General features: G+C 35.5%; 1 protein-coding gene across 1 annotated transcript; it reads left to right on the forward strand.

Moving 5' to 3' along the window:
• The first annotated feature begins 16,545 nt into the window (after nt 1–16,545).
• Nucleotides 16,546–17,028, forward strand: LEUTX (leucine twenty homeobox). The gene has a single exon (XM_063105799.1). The coding sequence runs from the start codon at nt 16,546–16,548 to the stop codon at nt 17,026–17,028; it is 483 nt and encodes a 160-aa protein (XP_062961869.1).
• Nucleotides 17,029–21,662: the final 4,634 nt, after the last annotated feature.

Below are 21,662 nucleotides of genomic sequence, written 5' to 3' on the forward strand. Positions count from 1 at the left end.
TAGGTTTTATGGTCTGCTTCAGGGGAGAAAGGTGAGGGAAAGGTGAGACCTTCCTGTTTTTGCTGTTTCCTCAAATACTAAGGTGCCATATTTTGTGTCCTGAACCCCATCAATAGTCGCTACTGTTCGAGGTTATGTAAGGATAGAATGAGATAATGCAAATCCAATGTGTGGTGCCTAATAAGCACTCAATAAATGTTAACTGTAAATAGTACTTTCACTTTGTAGATGATAAAATAAATTCTCAGGAAAGGTATGAAAACTTCTTATACTCCATACTTAATTTGTAACAGAGTCAGTATATGAATCACTGTACATCCAACTATGAGAGTCATGAATGAATATATAATAAATTAGGATTCGGACTCAGGGGTATCTAACTTCAAAACTCATATGCTTTCCATTTTTTTCATCCTGCTTACTAGTGCAGGTAGCATTAAAAAAATCAAGTAGATAGACGTGTAATGCAAGAAGAAATAATCTGCTCTGAGTAATGCTCGCAGTCCTGGTAGAAGTGATTGGGCAGTGGAGGTGCTGGACTGGGGAGCAATAGGACCACTTGCCTGTGTGCACACAGCCTCTGAGTAGAATTTGGCAAAGAGTAACTTAGAACCCAAGGCTCAAACAATGTTGTTTGTGGACACCAAGTCACCTAATTTAATCTTCAGTAGAATATATTACTTTAATCTCAAATAGCAATAGTGACTATTTTTTTGAAAGAAATAATTTAAAAACCATCACATAACAGCTGCTATTTAGTATCCTCGATCTTAAGCCTTCCTATTTGTCAGATGATTTGTATTCTTTTATGAGATGTTCAGTCAGGTGTGGCCACAAGAGGAGACAGAGGAGAAGATCAGAAAAACAAAGTTTAGCATGGCGTGTCAAACAGGGCTGCATGGGAAAGATACCGGGGTGGTCAGGAAGCAGAAGACAGAAGCAAAGAGGATGTTTAAGCTAGAGCCTTTACTGGGGTTGCTGCAGGAAAGGCAAAGCACGGCATGTGGGATTGGCTAGACTGAATAATTTTGGCATATAGGGGTGGTTGCTAGTTTTCTGGTACCTCAACCCAGGATGATTAAAGAAGAGGAATATTGCCTCCTGGGATGTGTAGAGGAGGGTGGCTCTGGATTGGCTAGTTTGTATACCAAAAGCATGCTCCTGGATGAACCGTTTGCTATCTCTAAGAGTTCACTAGCCCAGGGGGAGGCAGTCTCTCCCCAGCCAGAACGGTTTTTCATTTTTGTTTTTGTTTTTCTGCTTTTCTTTGTTTAAAATGTCAAAACATTATTAATATACAGAAAATTTTAAATTGTAATACAACCGAAATCTTTTTAGTTACATTTTCACATATCCAACTACTTTCACACATAATGTGAGAAAGAGATCTTGAAACAGATATCTGTAAATGAGGCTGATTTAACTGACTCCCCATATAGTCATTATCTGAAACTATATACTAAATCAGCTAGTATATAAAATCAAAATACAAGATGCCCGGCTAGCTCAGTCGGTAGAGCATGAGACTCTTAAAATCAAAATACACACAAATCAAAAAGCTGGGTGATTTGTGTGTATTTCTCTACTGAAAAGTTATGAAAACTCTTCTAATTAGGAATCATTTCACGTATGCCTTGTTTTATAAATATCCATCTTTCTTTTATTTCTGGTATTGCTATACTGTATGGATGTTGGGGTGGGATGGGCAGGACTCTTATTTTGTAAGGGATCAGAGAAATGAAGCCATTGTTTCTCCTCATGAGATGCGAGTGATCAAGACCCTAAAGCCTCAGGACCGAGCTGATGACCCTGTCTCACTGACTGCTCCACCTTTTCCTTATTGAGACAGGTTCTGTCAAAGCTGCCACTGTTCAAGGGTGACAGAACATGACCTCCACAGAATACAGGAGAATTCAAGACAAATTGAAATTTCAGGTAATTTATTTCAAGTTAGAAATGTAACAAAAGCCTTTTGCTGATAAAGAGGCTCTCACACAGGATCAGAGCCATTAATCTCTAAGACCCAACTGAATGAAAAATATTATTTGCTTAAAATGCAATATCCTATTAGTGATGGAGAAAATATTCACATTTGTAAAAACGGTAGATACAGAAATCATCTGAACTTCAATTATTGAAAATGTACCCATTCATTGAATAACTACTAGATTCAATGTCCTGGACTAGACATTGTAAAAGATACAAAGATGCTTAAGTCATGGTCTTTGCCCTCATAATGCTTGCAATCTAAAAAGAGAAAGACCATATATACGGGGTGGAATTATCTATATTTTCCTCAGTCTGGAAAGACCTATAGACCCTCTCAACTCCTTATTCCTACTTCACTGGTACAAAAGTTCTAGCTCAATATCCAAAATTCTCTTCCTCTTTGAAATCCTCCCCAGACCTCCGAAACATAGGAGTCCCTTCCTGCTTGATACTCTTCCAGCAATTTGTATTTGCTTTTCCCAAAGCACTCATAATGGTACTGTTGGTCTCTCCTTCCACACTCTCCAGTAAGAACTTGAGCTCTTTAAGTCATATGTATCCTTTGAGAAATGCTTGCCCTCCTGCAACCCCATAGTTGCCTTACAGTACACATCCTGGTATAGGAGCTCATAATAACTGTTGAATAGATGACTGAATTAATGAAATACACACAGAACTGTATAGGTACAGATTATTACACCCAGTGGGATGAATCTCAGTGTTAGTTGTAGTCTCTTATATTTCAGAGGCATTTTGCTTGTACCTCAGGTTTTCCAATTTCTGAGCAGAACAAATTGCTCCTGGCTGGATTGCCTTAGCTGGCCAAGTGGAGAAGAGTTGAAGAAAAACAACTTTCCAGAACTAAAAGGACTTGTACTAGAGGGGGCAATTTTCTGATAACTTCAGCTTTTGAATGATTCACATTGGCTGCACTAGCCAAAAAATGGAGGACTTCACGAAGGCACTTGTGCTTAAAGCTCAGATTTCAAGCCAAGAAAATAAAAGTGTTCAAATTTCATCCGCGGTTGGCTTGACATCCTGTCTACCTAAATGTTTTGGCTATTCATTGAACAGCTTGCCTAGCACATATGATTACCATGAGCCCATGTTAGACTGAATGTCACTTAAATCTTCTAAATCCCTCTGTTAAAGGATTTTTATCCTACTCTCTCTGCTTCCTCCAACAAAATAAAAATTGAATGGTTGCAGTTAGTAGGTAACTCAGAACAAACTATTGACTTTTGATTCCTCAATTTGTGAAACACAGATGTGATTTCTTATTACATAACATTTGCTAAGAATCTTACCAGTAATTAAGTTTTCATGTCTATAAAATAAACGGAATTCTTTAGACTTACAGCTATTTGGTGTTTCTAATTTTAAAAATGTTTAATTTAAAATATCTGTAATGAAACACACCAATAATTTCTGGTAATTCTGCTAAATGTGTAATTTTTCAAACCTTTTTAATTTAAAAGGAAAATAAATTAGAAAGCAAAACCTTGATTTCTTTCCCTCCAGATTAGAAAGGACAGATTTGTGTTGTTATTACAGTTCTTTTTTTTTGCCTTAATCATTGATTCATCTTTAATTTATCAGGCAGCATTTTCCCAAGGGATCCAAGCAACTGCTATCTTGGGTGTGAGAGATTTGTAATTTTTCCTCTATATTTTTTAAGTTATGCAATTATTCACACATATACTAATAAGAAATGTCATGTTGGTACACATCTCAGCTTTACTGGCTGGAGAATTCTGTCCCTAAAAACAGTATAAACAAATGTTTTGTGGGAGGGCATGTTTGCCCTCCATTATATTAACGGCAGAATGCTAAGACATTTTTCTTAGGAACTTATAGAAAATCGATCATCCATGCATGTATCTAAAACTTTTAAAATACATTTTATTTCAGCCTGTGCTGAATGTTGAAGTAGTTCATTTCTATAATTTCAATATCCACTATGTAGATTCTAGTACCATTTACTTGTTTTACATCTTTCTTCTTTTCTTTCTCAAAGGATGCCCCCATTCTACTTCTACAGGGGTCAGTGAACAAGACCATGTGAGTTACCCTTTTCAGATCATTCATATTATAAATGTTGATTAAAACTCATCTTACCTTTGTACTGAAATATTCTGCTTATTTAATATGTTTCATAGTCAGCATCCCTGAGGTCCTGATAAATATCAAGACATTAGCCCTTTTCAGTTTCCATTCTTTTTATTTCTAATATGACATTTATTTATAATATGACATTGTTGATCATATTCAGTTTATATCCTTTCTTATCTTGGTTCCTATGACACACTGCATTACCTCAGTGTTCGACTACTATTCATTCATCATTCTGTAAATATTCTCTTTTTCTTTTCTTGGCTCCAGAGCTTCCTTCATGTGATCTAAGTTTAGAACTTGACCACCTTTTTTCTCAGCCTCCTATTCTCATCCCAACCTCCTCAAATATGCTTTTAAACACCGACTTCATACATCAATCCTGAATGATTTTGAAGTCCTAAATAAAAAATAAGAAATTTCAAGTTAAAATAATATAGCTATATTATTTCAGCACCCCCCCACCACCATGTCTCTACTGAAAAATGAAACACTCTGCAGCCTAAACAGCCTCAGTAAGTCTTTCCAAAGTGCAAGTTCATCTTTCCATATTTGGTCAAGCTGAGTTCTCTCTGCAGATTTTATTAATAAACTCTCTGAGAGTTTATTACCCTCTTTTTCTGGGATATTTACCAATGTAAATGTGTTAAATAAAATAAATTCCAGCCCCAATCTTTGAGATTCTTAATAACTTACATGTCCTCAAGTTATAGTTTCTTTCTAAAAAATGTCAATGCAACTATCAGCAACCTTCATTTGTTATTTAATTTTCTTGATCATGTGAACACTAAAATATAGGCCTCCCTTAAGATGACCTAATCTCTCTAGAGATGCCCAGTTTACTGCGATGTTCTAATTCTACTGAATCATTACAGTATGGTTACTTTACAGGGGAACTTAAAAAAATAGAACCTCTTGTTTAACTTCTTTTGCATACACTTGAAGACTGCCATCAGAAAACGAGGAAAGACATTAATAATGTAGATAATAATTACAAAATTTCTAAAGAATTGTAACAGCTATGACAATATCATTATGTATAAGAATGAATAAAATTAAATTTATTTACATTCAATTTTAATCATATTAAAATGGAAATACCAATCTATATTAACTGGTCAAGCCACCATTAGTAAAGCAAGACGATGGGATATGGGGGAAAGTTTGAACAGTCATGAATTTCAAAGATATCTCAAACCTGTTTCCAAAAGTACTTAAATAATTCTATATTCTTTCTAGAAAGAAAAGGCTGTTCACATTTGATGCAATAATTGTTATCATGCCTGCAGAAATAGTTTTATATTTGTGCCACATCTCTCTTTCTTCCCTATTTCAAACTTTAATCACAACTTAAATTGCTTAAGGGTTGTATTAGTCAGGGTTCTCCAGAGAAGCAGAACCAATAAAATGTGTGCATGTGTGTGTGTGTGTGTGTGTGTGTGTGGTCTGTCTGTGTGTGTGTGTGTGTGTGTGTGTGTGTGTACAATTTATTACAAAAAAATTGCCTCATGAGATTATGAAGTCTCAGAAATCTCACTATCTGTCCTCTGTAAGCTGGAGACTTGAAAAGCCAGCCGTGTAGTTCCAAGAACTGGAGGACTGCTGGTGTAAGTCCCAGTCAAAGGCCAGAGAAGACTGATATCTCAGCTCAAGCAGTCAGGTGAAGAGAGTGAATTCTCCTTTCCTCTACCTTTTTGTTCTGTTCATGCCCTCAATGGATTAGCTGGTGCTCACCCACACTGGGTGGGCAATCTACTTTACTGAGTCCACTGATTCAAATGCTAATCTTGTCTGGAAACACCCTTGCAGACACACCCAGCAATAATGTTTAATCTGGGTACCATGTGTCCTAGTCAAGTTGACACATAAAACTAATGATCACAGGAATGTACCATGAAATAAAATATTTTAATTTATTTTTTATTATGACCACTAAGAAATAATTGTGCATTCCCAATCAAAATCCTAACAGTTGTGAGGGTGAGTTTGCACATGCACACACATATGTGTATTGAAAAGGTGATTCTAAAATTTAATTTGAAATGTGAATTTCCAGTAGCAATGATAATTATTAAACAAAAAAAAGAGCAAAGTTAATGGTCTTACACTACCAGATAGGAATATTTATTATAAAGTTGCAGAATTAAAACGGTGTGGAACTGGTGAAGAACAGACAGATGGAACAGAATATAAAATTCAGAAAAAGACTCATCTATATATAGCCACTTTTAATTTATCTATAGCAAAGGCACCACTGCAATGAACTGAGGAAAGGGTGATCATTTCAACAAATTGTGCTGGCTTCATTTGTATTTATATAGGCACAAATAAACCTTGACCCCTATCTAATATCATACATAAAAATCAATTTCAGATGTGTTCTAGACTTAAATCTGAAGAATAAGACAATAAAGCTTATAGAAGAAAACATAGAAGAATATCTTTCACACCCTCAGGGTAGGCAATGGTTACTTAAATGAAACATAACAAGCACTAATCATAAAAAAGAGACTGGTAAATAGGATTTCATTGACATCGAGAACTTCTACTTACTGAGACATCATTAGATAATTAGAACAGGCAGTCCAGCACCATGGGGAGGCCAACTCCAAGACAAAGGGAGCCAACACATATACTCACCAGAGCCTGAGAGCCAACCACCTGGGGCCTTCTGCCCCTGCCACTGGTGGCTTGACCCACTCCTGCATTGACCACCAAACACATGTGCATCCTTCCTGAGAGCTTGAGGACTGACCCCCTCACCAGCAACCCTACTCTTCCCAGCTGCAGAGATACTGAGTGCCCACATGCCCCTCTCAGAGGCCTGAGGACTGGCGTGCCTGGGGCTTACCACCACAGCTGAGCTCACCCCCTTGGCCAGCTGAGCTCCTGCATACCTGTGCACACTACTCCAGGTCTTGAAAACCAGCCCATCCAGTAGCCCTCTTCTCCAGCAAGGCTATGCCACAGCCTCCACAAACACCTGCAGCATAGGCCACTGAGGCACTTGCAGACACCATCAACATTGAATACAGCCAAAGATAGCACACAAAAACTGCACTGTTGCACCCATGGAGAACCAAAGCCAAAGCACCCCCACCCAACTTACATGGTAGGACACATGTAGAGAAAAAAGTCTTTGCCTATAAAAGCTACTCCATAAAATTAGAAGAAACATCAGTTTCACCAGATGTGCAGATATGAATGTAGGGATACAAGAAACACAAAATCATAAGGAAACATGACATCGCTAAAGGAACACAATAATTCACCAGTAACAGATCCCAAAGAAAAGAAATCTGTGAAATGCTTGAATAGGAATTCAAAATATTGATCATAAGAAAACTCAGTTATACAAGAGTACACAAATGGATAATTCCACAAAGTCAGGATAGCAATTTATGATCTGAATAAGAAATTCAACAAAGCGATAGATATTATTTCTTAAAACGAAACAAACAGAAATTTTGAAACTAAAGGATTCATTGAATGAAATAAAAAATACAACCAAAAGCTTCAACAACAGACTAAGTCAAACAGAAGAAAGGATTTCTGAACTTGAAGATGGATCTTTTGAAATAACACAGTCAGACAAAAAAAATAAAATAAAATAAAGATAGAAAGAAAGGGTACAAGACTTATGGAACAACTTTAAGCAAACAAATATTTGCATTATGAGAGTCCTAGAAGGAGAAGAGAAGGAAAAAGGCATCAAAACCCATTTAATGAAATAATAGCTGAAAAATTCCCAAGTATTGGGAGAGATAGAAACATTGAGATCCAGAGAGCTCAAAGATCCTCAGATAGATTCAACCCAAAAAGATCCTCTTCTGGGTACATCATGCTCAAACTGTCAAAAATGAAAGGCAAAGAAAAAATTCTAAAAACAAGAAGAGAAAAGCATCAAGTCACATATAAACAAATCTACATCAGACTAACAGCATGTTTCTCAAAAGAAACCTCAAAGCGCAAGAGAGAATGGAATGATATATTCAAAATGCTAAAAGAAAAAATTGCCAGTAAGAATATTATGTGCAGCAAAGCTATCCTTCACAAATGAAGGAGAAATAGTGTCTTTCCCAGACAAACAAAAACTGAGGGAATTCATCACTTCTAGAGGCCCTACAAGAAATCCTTAAGGGAGTCCTGTATCTAGAAATGAAAGGATGATAACTACAATCACAAAAACATGCAAAAGAATAAAACTCACTGGAAGAGCAGTTACACAAATGAGAAAGTGAAAGGAACCAAATTCTATCACTACAGAAAACTACCAAACCACAAAAGTAACATTTTTATATGCTAACAGTGAACTATTTAAGAAAAAATCAAGAAAACAATCTCATTTACAATACCTACAAAAAAATTAAATTAAATACCTAGGGATAAATTTAACTCGGGAGGTAAAAGATCTCTTCAGTGAAAATTACAAAAAATTGACGAAAGAAACTGAAGAAAACACAAATAAATGGAAAGATATCCCATGTTCATGGATTGAAAGAATTAATATTGTTAAAATGCCCATCCTACCCAAAGCAATCTATAGATTCAATGCAATCCCATCAAAATACCCATGATATTCTTCACAGAAACAGAAGAAAAAATCCTAAAATTCATATGGAATTCAAAAGACCCCAAATAGCCAAAGCAATCCTGAGCAAAAAGAACAAAGCTGGTAGTATCACATTACCTGACTTCAAAATATATTACAAAGTGATAGTTACCAAAACATCATGGTACTGGCATAAAAACAGACAAATAGACCAACAGAACAGAATAGGAAACATAGACATAAATCCATGTATTTACGGCCAACTGATTTTCAACAAAGATGCCAAGATCACATATTGGGGAAAGGACAGTCTCTTCAATAAATGGTGCTGGAAAAACTGGATATTTACATACAGAAGAAAAAAGTTAGACCATATACAAAATATTTTTCACCATGTTCAAAAATCAACTCAAAATGAATTAAACACTTAAATGTAAGACATAAAACTATAAATCTACGAGAAGAAAACATAGGGGAAACACTTCCTGACATTGGCCTTGGCAAGGATTTTTGAGATAAGACCTCAAAAGCATATGCAAAGAAAGCAAAAATGGACAAATGGGATTGCACAAAACTAAAAAGCTTGTGCACAGTAAAGGAAACAATCAACAGAGCAAAAATTCAAACTACAGAATGGGAGAAAATATTAGCAAACTGAATATCTGATAAGGGCTTAATGTACAGAATATATAGCAATATTCACAGTAACCTAAGTGCCCATCAAAGGAAGAATGGATAAAAAAAATATGGTACATATACGCAATGGAACACTATTCAGTCATAAAAAAGAATAAAATCCTGTCATTGTGAAAACATGAATAAATCTAGAGAACATTATGTTAAACAGAAAAAGCCAGGAACAGAAAGAGAAATGTTGCATGTTCTTATTCATATGTGGGAGCTAAAAAAGTTGAGCTCATAGAAGTAGAGAGTAGAATTGTGGTTATCAAATACTGGGAAGAGTAGTAGGGGAAAGGGCAGGATATGGAGAGGTTGGTTAATAGATACAAACTCACAGCTAGACAGAATAATTTCTAGTGTTCTACAGTACTGTTAGATGACCATAATTCATAATTTATTGAATATTTTCAGATACCTAGAAAGAGGATTTTAATGTTCCTGACACAAAGAAATGGTAAATGTTTGAGGTGATGGATATGCTAATTATCCTGATTTGATCATTACACATTGTATACATGTATTGAAATATCACTCTGTACCCCATAAATACATACAATTGTTATTTGTAAATATATAAATAAATGAGAGATTAGGAAGTCAAGACAGTGACAGAAAAATATTTGCAATATATACATCCAAAAAACAACTCATATCCAGAATGAATTTCTACAAATCAAATAATAAAATACAGAAAACCCAATTTTAAAACATGGGTAACATACTTGAACAAGCACTTTATGAAAGAGGGCATACAAATGGCCAATAATTTTATGAAAATGTGTTCAGTATCATTAATCATTAGAGAGATGCAAACTGAACACAATAGGTACCATTCATACCCACCAAAATAGCTAAAATTAAAGATTAGTAATACCAATACCAAATAGCCTTAAATGAGATAGTGTCTCCCTATGGGACAGAGAGCAGGTGTGTTTACTGTCCAGTGTAATAAAGATAACATCTTTTTCTAGAACAAACATCTGGCAGGTTTGCTTACATTCTAGTACAAAAAATTCGGGTCCCTCTGAGCTCAGGTTCTTCATCTGTGACACAATCCCACTACATGCATGGCATCTACTTGCGTCTCTCATATCACAAGGTAAACAAACCAGTGCAAACATCTCACTTTAATTTCTGTGCCATGAGTAACAAAGTCCCTTGTCTCTGACCCAGGAGTCTTGTGCCTCTGTTTAGTGTCTATATCCATGAACCTGTACTGGGCTCACTGGTTAGCTTGTAAGTAGGATTCTTGACAGTCTATAGCTTGTCATTTAAATAGGCATTACTCAGTCAAGGAGAAGCTGTTTATCTCAGGCCTTGCCTTCATCTAGTCATGGAATTTGACCAGAGCATAGCTGATACTATCATTTGGAGGGATCTGATGAGGGAGTACCAGGCATTGCAGCCAAATGCAGCTGTCTCCACAACGGGTCAAACTGACCAGACCCATCAAAACATACTCTGATATTTACCATTTCTAATGCCAGCCTGGGAATAGCTGCCCATGCCATTCATTTGCTTAAATACTTCTCTGTACTTCCTGATGCTTCTAGGATAAAATCATTAGCATAGAATGTGGAGCCATTCTTAATATAAGCCAAATCTTTCCAGCCTCATTTTCTTTTCCTTCCTCTGCTCCAGCTCCTTCTGCGTTAAACTTTTCTGTTTTCCTTGGATGTCACCAATCTTCTCACTACTAGGAGTTTCTGCACATGCTTTTCTTTCTCCTAAAATGTTCTGCTCTGCGCAATTGGTCAGAAATACCTATTGGTAGACTGTCAGGGCCAGTTAACCTGCTAAATGTGGACAAGGCAAAATAGTTCCTACCCTCATGGAGAATACAAACTGGGGGATCTTCTGGTTTAGCAAACTCTGCTTTGCCCTTTAAGACCTACCTCAAATCTTATGTGTTCAGAGGAGTCTTTTCTTTCCTTTCCAGGTGTATGTACTTGGTTATTCTTTCCTTCATGCTTCCACATGATATTTAACTTATCACTGCTTTACTTTCTGTCTCAAGGCAAAGACTATGTCGCATTCATTTTTTGTGTGTATTATCCACCTCAGTGCCTGGCACATACTTGGTACTTAAATGTTTGAGAAAGAAATGAAGAAGGGATGAACCAAAAAATAAATAAATGAATAAGAATATGTATAGATGTTATACACTATTTAGGCTGCTGTCATGCTGAGGCCCTGAGTAGAAAAAGATTAGAATAGACCTTGACTCATGTTTTGTTTCACTTGTTTGTAGCCTGTGGCCTAAATGACTTAAGGCATGGTTCAAAGCCCAGAGGCAAGGAGCCACCTCAGCACAAGTCCTTACTTTTTACTCAGTTACAGATAACCTTTGATTAGGAGATATATCTTCTTACAGTGGAAAGGTCATGAGCTTTAATAGAAGCTAACTAAAGGTTGGGCCAGCCGTACAGGTGCCCCAGGACTCCAGAATATAAGAGACACTAAGACATGAATGGAAATGTAAAGTGATGAAGAAAATTGTTTTCTTCTCACCCTGAATTCTTCTCTGGAAAAATACTTTAAAAGGTTGAGAAGAATTCTTCAATATGTTGTTGGAGGGATGAGGGAATAACAAAGTAGCTGACAAGAATTGCCAGGCTTTCTCAGCAAATGGAACCTAAAGACCGTCGGACTCTGGTTCCTATAAGGGCTATGTCAGTTTGAAGGCAAATGAGGAATAGCTGGGTACTGCTATTATAGTCTTTCTTCTCACCTTTTTTTCCCTCAACCTCTCATCCTTTCTTCTAAATAAATAAAGAATTCAGTTTGGCAGTGTGAATGGAGAGGAGCCACGTGGGTGTTTTATTCTGGCCTTGTGCGCTGGAGTAACACAGACCTGTGTTCAAATCTTAAAGTAGGGAAAGGGGCTTAACCTCTGCAGGCAGGACCAGCTACCTAATTTGCAGGGTCAATGCAAAATAAAAATGTGGGGCCCCTTGTTCAAAAATTATTAAGATTTTCAAGATGGTGACAGCAAAGCATTAAACCAAGCATGGGGACACATCTAAGTGTGGGGCTCCATGTGACTGCAGAGTTCACACACACATAACACCAGCCCTGTTTCTAGGCTTCAGATTCCTTCTGTAGAAATTGTTCATAAAAATGGCTCCCCCACAGGGCTCATATGAGGGTTCACTGAGTTATGTGGTGAAATGTGCCTCGCTTATTGTAAGCATTCAGTAATTATTGGTTTCAACCTCTCTCTCTCCTCTTTTTCTCTCCCTCCCACCCACACTCTTGATTATAGTAGAGATAATGTGTTAAATACACCTCTGCTATTCATTAAATTAACTGTCAAAGAAACAAATATAATGTACATATGCGTAATGTTAGAGATAATTTTCTATAATAACAAAGATAGTGCAGGATGATTGAAATCCATGAATTATCTCAAATCACTTCCTAAGCCATAACATAAAACTTTTCCCCATCAGTTACTTTCCAATGAGAATTAATAGGAATCAATTTTTCTAGTGCCATATTTTACAATTGTACAATATAGTGCTGGAATTAGAATAAAGATTATTTCTTAGTTCAATTCCATATACATTAGAGTACCCTCCCTTGGTTATCTTAAAATTCACTGCACATTCACAAAATGGTATCTCCTATGTGTGTATTTTTAAAAGACTATAAATCATAAAAATTGGTTTTGTTTTGTTTATTTTTTATAGTCAGTCCAGACAATAGCAGATATACACTGCATACCAAGTGTTCTGAATATAGAATTGAAGTACTTTATGTGAAATTCTCTTCCTAAAATATTGAGAAAATGCCAAATTGTCTGTTATGTAAATTAAATATCAGCCTTGGGCAGCTTTGAGTTATGGGTCATTCACATTATACAGTAAAATGTTTTACTTTCTCTAACTAGCACAAATTCCCTCTAGACCCAAAGTAAGAGTCGCTCACAATCACATATCAAATACAGAAAATGCAAATGACTATGCCTCTTAAATCTGATCATGTCACCAAAGAATACATATTTTACAAACATTGAAAATTATATTTTCATATCAGCATTCTAATGTTTTTGTTATAATTGTCAAAAGAACTGATGATGCTTTTCTTTTAAAATTCTTACACCTATAGATGTGTTGTAAAATTGAGTTAAATTTTAACAGAATAAGAAAATATCCAATGTATCTTATAAGCATGTTCATCATGTCACTTTATAACCTAGTTCATATTCCAAAAGACTAACTCTCTATCTTCACAAAACTTAACAAAAGCATTATATATTTATAATATATTTATATTATGCAATTATGTTATATATTATATAAGTAATTACATATAATATATAATTTGTATTAAAATATAAATTGATATAATTAATATTAACAATATAAATTATACTCTATATTATGTTATATATATAATAAATTATATAAATACATAAATATTTAAATAATGTACTTGTATCTAAGAATAAAAGATCCTTGATCTTTTTTTACCTATTGCTTACTGGAATCTAAATAGCCCCCCAAATCAGGTACTCTTTTTGTTCTTTTTTGATGTTATTATACAATGAAGGCTTCTTTGCTAACTTCATCACTAGCTGTAGTTGAATGATGTGAGCGCTTCCCAAAACCCTACACATATAAATGCAATCACATCAGTCTGTGTAATTTAAAATGCAAATAATTCCTATTCTGCCTACCTCTCAGTCTTGTGATGAGAATCAATGGAGAGAACATCTGAGAAAGCTTTCTTCAAGTTCTGAAGCTTTTTATAAGTGTGTGGGAATACAGTAAAAGGGTGATATTGTCATTTCTAAGTATTGTCAAACACCATTTATTAAATGCATGATTGTAACATTGTGCTAGGTATAAACTGCTATACATACTAAAACAGAGCACCAACGTTGTGTTTGCAAGTTATGATTCTGTAGTTTACATCAGAAACTGTGAACTCTTCATGGAATATTGTGATCCTTTTCCCAAATACACAAAGGAATGTTTGTTAGTAATATAAATGGCTGGGAAAAAAATGTATTTTGTTTTACTTACAGTATAGAACTAGTACTGTAGCTTTTGTCATGGACTAGTTAATAATTTATTTTTTATTTTAAAAAAAACCTTAGAGTTATGCAATGGATATCATAGTGATTTTTTTCCTAGTGTTTCTAAATGGCCTGTGTTATTTTCAATACTAATTTGCAAATGTATTTTCTTATAATTTGTATTTGGTTTTAAACTCTTAAACTATAAATGTGAGTTTAAGAATCCTTAGCTATTTCCCAGAATCTGCACCAAAGTTTTAAGTCATATATGCTAATGTTAAATAAGTACGTAACATTAAACATGTACGTACTTTAAAAATGTTTATGGGGCTGGCCCGTGGCTCACTTGGGAGAGTGTGGTGCTGATAACACCAAGGCCATGGGGTTCAGATCCCTACATAGGGATGGCCGGTTAGCTCACTTAGAAGAGCTTGGTGCTGACAACACCAAGTCAAGGGTTAAGATCCCCTTACTGGTCATCTTTAAAAAAAAAAAGAAAGAAAGAAAATTAAAATGTTTTTATATGTATAGTTGTTATCCTGCTGCTTAAATGTTTTCCATTAATTTGGCTTATAATTTAAAGTAGCAAAAATATTACATTTTATAATATTTTCAATTTTTTCTATCAAACTGAGTGTTTTGACATTTTGTGACCAAGGTGGACTAATTGTACAGGAAAGTGATAGTCATTTTCTTGCTACTTCTGACTTTTAGATTTTGCTCAACATTTTTTCCATATAAATTTATATTTACCAGGAAGCATATTCTCAAAAGTTTTCACCCTCAGGTAGAGATTTAATTCCAATGATCAATTAAAATGTACAGATGTTTTATATGATATTCATAGTGGTATAATCTTGAACACATAAATAATTGTCTCTGAGTTTGGTAACAGGTAATGAATATTCAGTGCAGTGAGGAATATAAAACTACATTCTAAAGTTAATGTATCTGAAATACCAAAAAAAGACACTGATAAAATTACTAACTTTATCTTCTCCTTAGTCTTACTCTCTACTTATCTAGAATAAGAGGATTTTGGAGGGACTTTTCAGTCTTGACATTCCTGAATGGGATGACTCTACTTGGGCTTCGCAAGTGGATTTTGACAACTTAAAAAGAAGATGCTGCTTTAGAAAATCACACCTGGACTTTTTGCTTTAACATCTCAAGTGTTGTGAATGGTCATCTGCTGACCACAATACTAATTGCCATGAGATACTTCAGTTTTTGAATGACAAGTGATGTAGGGGAAGGAGAAATAGAGGAGGACTTAACATGTATTCAGGGTCTATTATACCAGGTTTTGTAGTAAATAACTTATATTGAGTATTTATTTAAAGAGAATGAACCCCCCCAAAAATCTAAGAGACAGACACACACTACCAGAGACTTACTTCACAACTGAATATGGGAACAGATGCATGATACATCTGACAACACTACCTAGTGAGTTCTTACCTAAGAAATTACAAATAACAAAGAATTATGTCTATAATAATCAAGACAGTGTGGTATTGAAGGTGTGATAAACACATAGATCAATGGAACTGTATAGAGAAACCAGAAATAGATACATACAAGTATGTGCAGCTGATTTTTGACAAAAGTACAAAAGTAATTCAATGGAGAAAGAATAGTCTTGCCAATAAATGTTGTTGTAACAATTGGACATAAATAGGCAAAAATACCTAAACCTCACCTTTTATAAAACTATTAACTCAAAATAAATCAAAAAGTAAAATTAAAAACTATAAAACTTTAAGAAGAAAACAGAGGAGAAAATATTTGTGACCTAGGGTTAGATGAAGAATTCTGAGATATGATACTGAAAGCAAGGAAAAAGATCAATCAGCTAAATGTCATAAAAATTTAAAACTTTTGTTCTGAATGACCCTGTTAAGAAAATGGAGGACACACAGAGTAAGCTGCAGAGCTCCGGAGCACGCAAGATGTCATGTCAGGGATCGAGTCGGTTGGCCCTACGTGTCTGCAGGTTGGGCAGGGCCGACTTCCGTACTAGAACAGCAGAGGATTTTGGAATCTGTGGGGGTCCTGGAACCAATAAACTATGGATACGGAGGGAAGACTATACTGTCATACTTTTAAATGTCAACCAGTTGCAAGGACAAGAGATCACCAGACCTGCACAACCTTTAGACAGGAACAACACAGAAAATTGAGAGAAATGTTCAAAAAGACCGTATTTCCAGATAAGGTCACCATACAGAACCTGGCTTCAGTGCTCCACCTCAACCAGTTGGTAGTAAGACTTGGTTCAAGAACCAGCATGTCAAACGGAAGAAATAGCAGCAACAAACTCAACCAAGGAATATCAAACCAGACCATTTCAGTGAAGGAGGAAAAGACCCCCTTACCCATAACTTCTGTAAACACTCATCCAATGTGTCCTGCAATTTTGATTGACCATGACCATGATCCATGTGAGCCTTCTGATATCAAACAACCTGGAGAGGCTGGTGCCTCTGTGTGTAATTCATCATTGGATTCTCAGCCTTATGATATCCAACAGATATGCCTGGAAGTTTCTGATCCCCCTTGGGCCACCATCCCCTACGAAATAGACCTATTTGTTCAACTCTATGCATTACCTTGGGAAGATGATCCCAGCAGCCTGGATCAGTATCTCCTTCCAGGGTGCCTTGATTGAGGGATATGGCTAGCACTAATCTTCAGTGTGACTTCTGACATACCCACAGTTCCTGAGAAAGAACTGTGATCAAAATCCTAACTGACCAAAAGACATTTCCAAACACTTTTGATTGGTCAGCTCCATTCTAAACAGATCAGAGCCCAGGGATTTATTTTTTCTATAAGAAAAAAAAAAAAAAAAAGAAAGAAAAAAGGGGGGGAAAGGGAGACCTCTTCCCATTATCTCCATGTGATTACCTGCATTGCCACAGGAGCCTGCAGAGAGTTCCCACCCAGAAAAAGGCCCTCACCAGATGTGCACCCCTGAACCATGGACTTCCCAGCCTCCAAAACTGGTTTGTAAGAGTATGCAAATGTACATGAAAACTGTGACCTGGCAGCATCTCTTTAAGGGGGCTTTGGCTCACAGGAGTACATTTCTCAAATGCAGGGTGATTAGTGTGACAGTGCTCAGCCCCACAGACTGATACAGGCCTTTATACGAAGAAATCATGTATTAGAGGAGTGATACAGTTTTACTAAAAGGAACATCAGTAGACCAATGCCTGCCATCTCCTTTGCACAAAAGAAGAACACCTTCTTAATCTTGATGAAATGCCCCCTTGAGATGGAGCTTAGGAGCTTGTTCCTGAGGGACCCTTTTATCATGAACAGATCAAGATTGCTGACTTTCAACTGTATGATCTCCCATCATTCCAACATCTATAGATAGAAAAAAGGTGGGAATACAAAAAAAGAAAAAGGAAAAAGAAAATGGAAAGACAAACCAATCACTGGAAAAAAAAATTAAAGATTACGTACATGTCTGACAAAGGACTTGTGTGACCAATATTTAAGGAACTCTCTAAACTCAACAGTAAAAGAACAAAAAATCCAATTAAGAAATGGGCAAAAGATTTGAATGGACTATTCACCAAAGAGGATATGCAGATGGAAAATGAGCACACTAAAAGATGTTCAATGTCATTAGCCATTAGGGAAATGCAAATTAAAGCCACAATAAGTTACCATTACAAAGCTATAAGAATGACTAAAATGAAAAATACTGATAATAACCAAGTGCTGACAAGGATATGGATACATTGGGTGAGAATTTTAAATGGTACAACTACTCTGGAAAAGTTGGGTAGTTTCTTATACAGTTAAACATGCACTTATCAAACAACCTAGTAATTACAGTCTTGGATATTTGTCATAAGAAAATAACTACATTCACATCAAAATTGGTCTGCAAATTCCATAACAGATTTATTTGTAATAATCAAAAACTGGAAACAACCCAAATGTCCTTTTATAGGTGAACACATGAACAAACTGTCCATACAACAGAAACTACTCAGCAATGAGAAACAAGCTATTAACACTGCAACATAGATCTCAAGGGCATTATGCTGAGAAAAAAGCCAGTCTCAAAAGGTTACATACTGTAGGATTCCATTTTTGTAACACTCAATGACAAAATTATACTAATGAAGAACGAATCGGTGGTTGTCAGCAGTTAGGATTGGGGAGAGGGTGTGACAATAAAAGGTTAGCATTAGAGACTTTCTTTGTGGTGACAGTTTTGTATCCTTATTGTGGAGGTGGTTATGTAAATCTACACACATGTAAAATTTCACAGAACTACACACACACACACACACACACACACACACACACACACACAAGCATAAAGAAAGAAGTGCATGTAAAAACTGATGGAATTTGAACAAGCTTTGTAGTTTAGTTAATAATATTATACCAAGAGCGATTTCCTGGTTTGATAATTCAGTATGATTATGTAAAATGTTTTTGGAGAAAGCTGGGTGAAGGATGCCCAGAATATTTTTGTAACAGTTTTGCAACTTCTAGTCGTCTTGAGTTTTTTCAAGATAAGTTTTAAAATAATAATGTGTAGTGTGACTGGATTGTAAGTTTACTTCTACCTGCAACTTCAAGTCTGTATGAATCTGTATATTGGTAAAAAAAAAAAAAAAAAACCCTAAAACATAGATACTTCTAAAACATTCAAATCCACAATACAGCAGATCTATAAAAACCTGGATTTCTAAGTGACTTATCTAATAATAAAGGCTTCTAGAAGCAGTGTTTAAAAAACAAACAGGGGGGAAAAATAAAGATTCATAGGGGAAATTAAGGCCTGGCTAGTGCTTTGGAAGTAAAAGAAGGAGGGAGTAAGATTTGAAACTAAAACCAGAGGCTACCACTGGAGATAAATTCAGGGGAAATAGACACAAGAAAATTAGAGTTATCAGGATAAGTTTGGTAATGAGCACGGATAAGCACTGAGTTTCATTTAGTGAGGTTAAAGCCAAAGATTACAACTTTGGCTTCAAATTGCTGTTTCTGTTATTTACTATTTTTTTAAGTTGATAACTGAACTGCATTGGAATTTAGAGCTCTGATCTTTCTTTTTTTAAAAAAAGCATGGAAATTCTTATCTATTTCACAGGGTGACTTGAAGTTTTTAAATTAAGCCATTATTCTTTTAAAATTTCTCTCAAAATTCAAATAGTTGCTTTGCAATGGAAAGTACTCTGTGATCGTTGTGGTGTCTTCATTCACATGACGTTGTTTGCAAATTGTCTTAGCATCTCGGAAATATAACTGGCTTTGGCTCATGATTCCAAACAACTCTCCTAGCTAAAAAGAGTAAATTCCTCCTAAGTTATAATAGAGAATAATGTTACAATCTATCTAAATAACTTTTTTTCTGAAGAGGATTTGCTAAAATTCTACATCCTTCCTGTACATTAAGGTAATGACATAAGATAATTGAGTATCTGTAATATGGAAGATATGGATCAGTTCTTGCTTGGATGAATAGTCAGTGCACCAGATTATAGACGCTGATGCAGCCACCACTTGCAGCAAATGGACTGCAACTATATGTTTTGAATTATTGAAGCAGTGGCTTGAAACTATTCAGTAGATCAGATGTGTTGCCTTCCTGTATGGGATTGATGAGAATTCAGCTCTGCTCGCCACACTCCAGTGCAGAGGACTGGAGGGTGTTTAGCATGCTGAGAAAGGTCAGAGTAAGACTGTATCAGATTCTGAACCTAAAAATTTCAAACTCCTTGCTTCCCATTAAAATGAATGAAGAAAAGCTGTGTTTTGAAGTGTAGCGTCTCAAAGACTGGCTTGAGGCATAAAGGAAGGAAACTACTATGCTTAGATGGGGAAACGCTCGTTTACCACCTTCCAGACCATATGAAGAAGCACAGTGCTGTATGCTGTCTCATTTCTGAAACATTATGATCTCAAAATTGACACGCAGCTTAAATAATGGATATTACAACGTAGAAATTACATTTTTAGGACTGGCTGTTTAGTGTGCAGCCTTGCAATACCAAGGTCAACGATTTGGTTCCCCATACTGGCCAGATGCCAAAAAAAGAAAACTGCATTATTATATTTGGCCCTTCTTTTTGGTAGATATTTCAGAAATAAATAAATAAATAAATAAATAAAGTGATTTTGCTGGTCAAACTGATTGTGAAACCGATTTTTCATTCAAAAGGCTGGAGTCAGATTTCACTGTAGGCAAAAGTCTACAAATTTAAAAAAACACTAACTATGCAGAATAGTAGGCTTCCAAGAAAACATTTGCACTGGTGACCAAATATACTTAACTCTTTAATTGGACTTAACTCTTTGATTAAAACACAACAGCTCCAAATTTTATGACATGGTTTAGTATATGAAGAATACCCTTGGTCAAACCAGTGAAATGATTGTTCTTCAGGCTGAAGTAATGGGAATTTGATAAGATGGAAGTTTTTTCCCCTGCTTATTTGCTTCTTATTAGCATGTCAGATTAATCAGGACTATAATTGTACCACTCTCTTTCCCACAGTTTGTCATCTTTATTGAATAATTTTGTTTCTGGAAGAAGGAAACATAAGAAATGTGTATACTCACACACACACACACACACACAAAACTTCTTCCTTTAGAGTTTATATCTGAATTTTTTCTACTATCCTCAGCCAAATTAAATATAAGACTCAAAATAAAATTTTCCTTTGAGACCCCATGATTGGCAATCTCTTGGAGAAAGGAAGAGCAATATTTATTATCAGTAACTTAGAATGCCCATGGTAGCAAAAAGGGGTGAGTTAGTCAATTAGGTTTCTATTCTAACTTTTTTTGATTAATATTTGATACATATATAAGACTATATGTAACATAAATTATTTATGAGACACAATAAATTGAAGTTACAAACCCACCCCTTAACTTGAGAACATTACCAATGATGTCACATCTACCTGTGTCCCTTCCTATAACACTTCTTTGTCTCCCCATGTCCCAAGAGGTAACCATTATTCTGAAGCTCATATTTAGGTTTAAACAATATACCGATTAATTTCTTAGTTTGGAAATTTGTAAAAATGGTGACCTACTATACTTAGTCTTCTATGATTTACTTTGTTCAAGCAACATTTTGTTTCATGGATCCATCCATGTTGTTGCATATAATTGTAAAGTTATTCATTTTCAGTACTGCATGAAATCATATTGTGTAAATAGTTCCACAATTTAATGATTCATTATCCTGTCAACAGATATTTGAGACATTCTAACTGCCATCAGTTATCCAAGCTCTCATCCTTCTCACATCCTACC

This window comes from Cynocephalus volans, chromosome 8 (genome assembly GCF_027409185.1).
Source record: "Cynocephalus volans isolate mCynVol1 chromosome 8, mCynVol1.pri, whole genome shotgun sequence".
Lineage (NCBI taxonomy): Eukaryota > Metazoa > Chordata > Mammalia > Dermoptera > Cynocephalidae > Cynocephalus > Cynocephalus volans.